General features: G+C 39.0%; 1 protein-coding gene across 2 annotated transcripts in view; it reads right to left on the bottom strand.

Moving 5' to 3' along the window:
• Window positions 1-2,172, bottom strand: part of igsf21a (immunoglobin superfamily, member 21a) — a 202,801-nt gene extending 200,629 nt beyond the window's left edge. For both annotated transcript variants that reach the window (XM_016489867.1, XM_016489868.1), the window contains exon 1: window positions 1,926-2,172. In XM_016489867.1, coding sequence (XP_016345353.1) covers window positions 1,926-1,992 — 67 coding nt within the window. In that variant the 5' untranslated portion in view covers window positions 1,993-2,172. The remainder of the gene's footprint in view (window positions 1-1,925) is intronic.
• Between the last annotated feature and the right edge of the window lie 639 nt (window positions 2,173-2,811).

Raw genomic sequence — 2,811 nt, 5'->3', positions numbered from 1 at the left:
ATATATATATATATATAGGTCACAATAGCACAAATAGTCACCTAATGACTATTATATATTTTTTAACATTTATTAAGTCTTTTTTCCACCAAGAATATAGTCAGCAATGAAAAGTGTTGCAGTGTGTTTAATTCAGTAAAATGTGTATCTTTTCTCTGTAAATATTAATTTTCCTCCAGGTATCAGGCTGTTAGAGCACACAGAGTTCATTTTTACAATGAAATGACAATGTCATGTTCTGCGTTTTACATTACAGTACAGAAAGAAAGAACAGTGCAACCAGCTGTGTTAGGTAACACTATTACATTGGTTCAATGCATGAATTATTCAGTTACTTTCAGGGGTGTCTACTTTTAAAAGAAATCTTTAATTTTTAGGTGCTCAATCTGCAGTCTGTCTCGCACAACTGAACTGTATTACAGTACTTAAAGTACAGTCAGCTAAATGTCAGTTTACTTTTGAACTCTTCCTCCGTCCTTTGCTGAAGTTAAAATCTTATTTTATGGGGTGTCAATTTTACTAGAATAAGAAAAATAAATTCTATTATGATATATATAGATCAATATATATTTCGGTCAACAACACAGAATGATGGAAACATTTTTTAGCCGATAACTGGATGACAGCATAAATGAAGATTGCAAAGCAATGGGACTGTCAATCTTAATATTATTACGGTCATCACAAATGCTGATCACAAAATTATTTATGTGCAAAATTGTACACCAGCCATGCAGCAGGACAGTGAAATGGTACTGGAAAGAAAATAAAATTATGACAATGGCACTCAACCCATAAAAACCATCTCCTGTCAAATAATTTCAGGTTCCATACCACAATCCGTGACCACAACCTCAGCTGAACTTTGAGACCTGATGGTTTATGCAATAATAAATGATTCTCTCGGTCTCTCGCTTGCTCGCCAGCCTGCATAATGCTCAGGTGGCCTGTATTAAAATATGGGACACGCCAACCACCAGTGCAGTCAGAAATTATGAATGATTGCCTCACTCTGTAAGGCATTATTTGCGGGACACCACTGGAGTTATATCACGGACTCTGTCTTGATTTAAATATCTTCATGGGATTTTTGCATGAGGACCTGTAATCTTCCAATACGGGGAGAATGAAAACAGCTGGGCGGGAGTGAAGATAAGTACCATAAACGTGCCAGATGTTGTCCTGAGATTAGAACCTCAACACATCAATCATCAACTACAACTGGGGATTTCAACATTTACAGTCCCCGGGACACCCCATTCATACTTTCAGTTAACTCAGGGACCTGGTGTATAAAAAGCTAGGTATTGTCCATATTATTTTACATTCACTTTAATTAATGGCTATATTTAATTATAGGCTATTGCTATTAACAAACATAATTGGCATAGAGCGAGAGAGAGAGAGAGAGAGAGAGAGAGAGAGAGATGATTAAGGTATGTCTCGGTTCATCTAAAAATGTGTGGCTCTTCACATTTACAAAAAAGTAATCAAATTACGCATCTGTTGTCATGAGATTTGACTATGAAATAATACATATGGCCAGGGTTAAAGTCAATAGCTCTTGGCACTAATGCGTTCAGCCTCATTTATTGCTGAGCGTCAGAATGTTCAAACCTCCTGCTGTTTCACAACATACCGTATGAAAAATGACATTCACCCAGTGTCTGTGCCCATACCCCGCCAACACTACCCCAAAGTGCCGTGGCTGAAGCGGTGATATTCGCGGAGAATCCGAGCTAAGCGGCGTCTCGCAAAAAAAGGAAAAACTCGATCTAAGTAAATATTAAAGACGTATTAATATGTGGATGCAGCGGTTTCCGAAGAAAATCTGTGTGTGCAGAATTCGTAACGCTGTGCAGAATGAGTGTTTTCTACTACGTATATAACGCATACGAGTATGACAAAACACAACAATTACTTACCAACAGCTACTTGCAGTAGATCAGCGCACAAGAGAAAACACAAAGACAAGACGGTCATCTTTCCCATATTTTGCAATAAATCCCAAACTCCATTTGCGTTTACATGCTCTCCGGCAGCTCGCCGCGTAATTCCAAAGGGATGCGATCCCACAAACTGGTCATGATGCTGTCCAAGTGTCGGAGGGAAGATTGAAGTTGAAAACAAACGCGCACTCAAAAGGGTGTAATGATGGTGAGGATTGCGTAAAGGTTATTAAAAGCGTTGCATTGTGAAATAGTCTCCTCGCGAAGGCTGCAACCAGCGTTTAGGCACAGACGAGGATTAAAAAATAGATATGGATTTGGATGAAAATCTCTCTCTCTCTCTCTCTTTCTCTCTCTCTCTCTTTCTCTCTCTCCCTCCCTCCCTCCCTCCCTCTAGAAACAGACACGAACCGAGTTACTCGTGATCACTCGCTTTTTATTTCACACAATTTTCCTTAAACCTACCCTGGCTCCAAACCCTTCCCCTCTAATTCTGTCCACTAAACCGATTTATTCCTGCTGGATTTTTCCCCACACTGAAAAGGGTTTGAAAGATCATTATAGGCATATACGTGGTGCGATGCGTTACCCTGCATTAACTGCATAGAACCTGGAAAGATCAAGTGCTGGAAATGTTTCTACGAACAGCGTCACCTAGGGTATCTGCAAATGAACCCCACTCAGCCTCAGTGGGTTTTCATGTTTTACTAAGTTTTCATGCATGTGCCATGTAGGGATGTCTGTGAGGATAAAAAGACGAAAAATCCTTTAAAAAAATCTAGGTTAAAGTACGTATGTCAGGTTGTTTAAATGCAATCTTTGCATTTGTGGGAGTTTCAAAAATGTTGAAACATTTTTTTTT

Source organism: Sinocyclocheilus anshuiensis, unplaced genomic scaffold (genome assembly GCF_001515605.1).
Source record: "Sinocyclocheilus anshuiensis isolate Anshui unplaced genomic scaffold, SAMN03320099.WGS_v1.1 scaffold1154, whole genome shotgun sequence".
NCBI classification, from domain to species: Eukaryota; Metazoa; Chordata; class Actinopteri; order Cypriniformes; family Cyprinidae; genus Sinocyclocheilus; species Sinocyclocheilus anshuiensis.
This window is presented reverse-complemented; position numbering and strand designations above follow the sequence as displayed.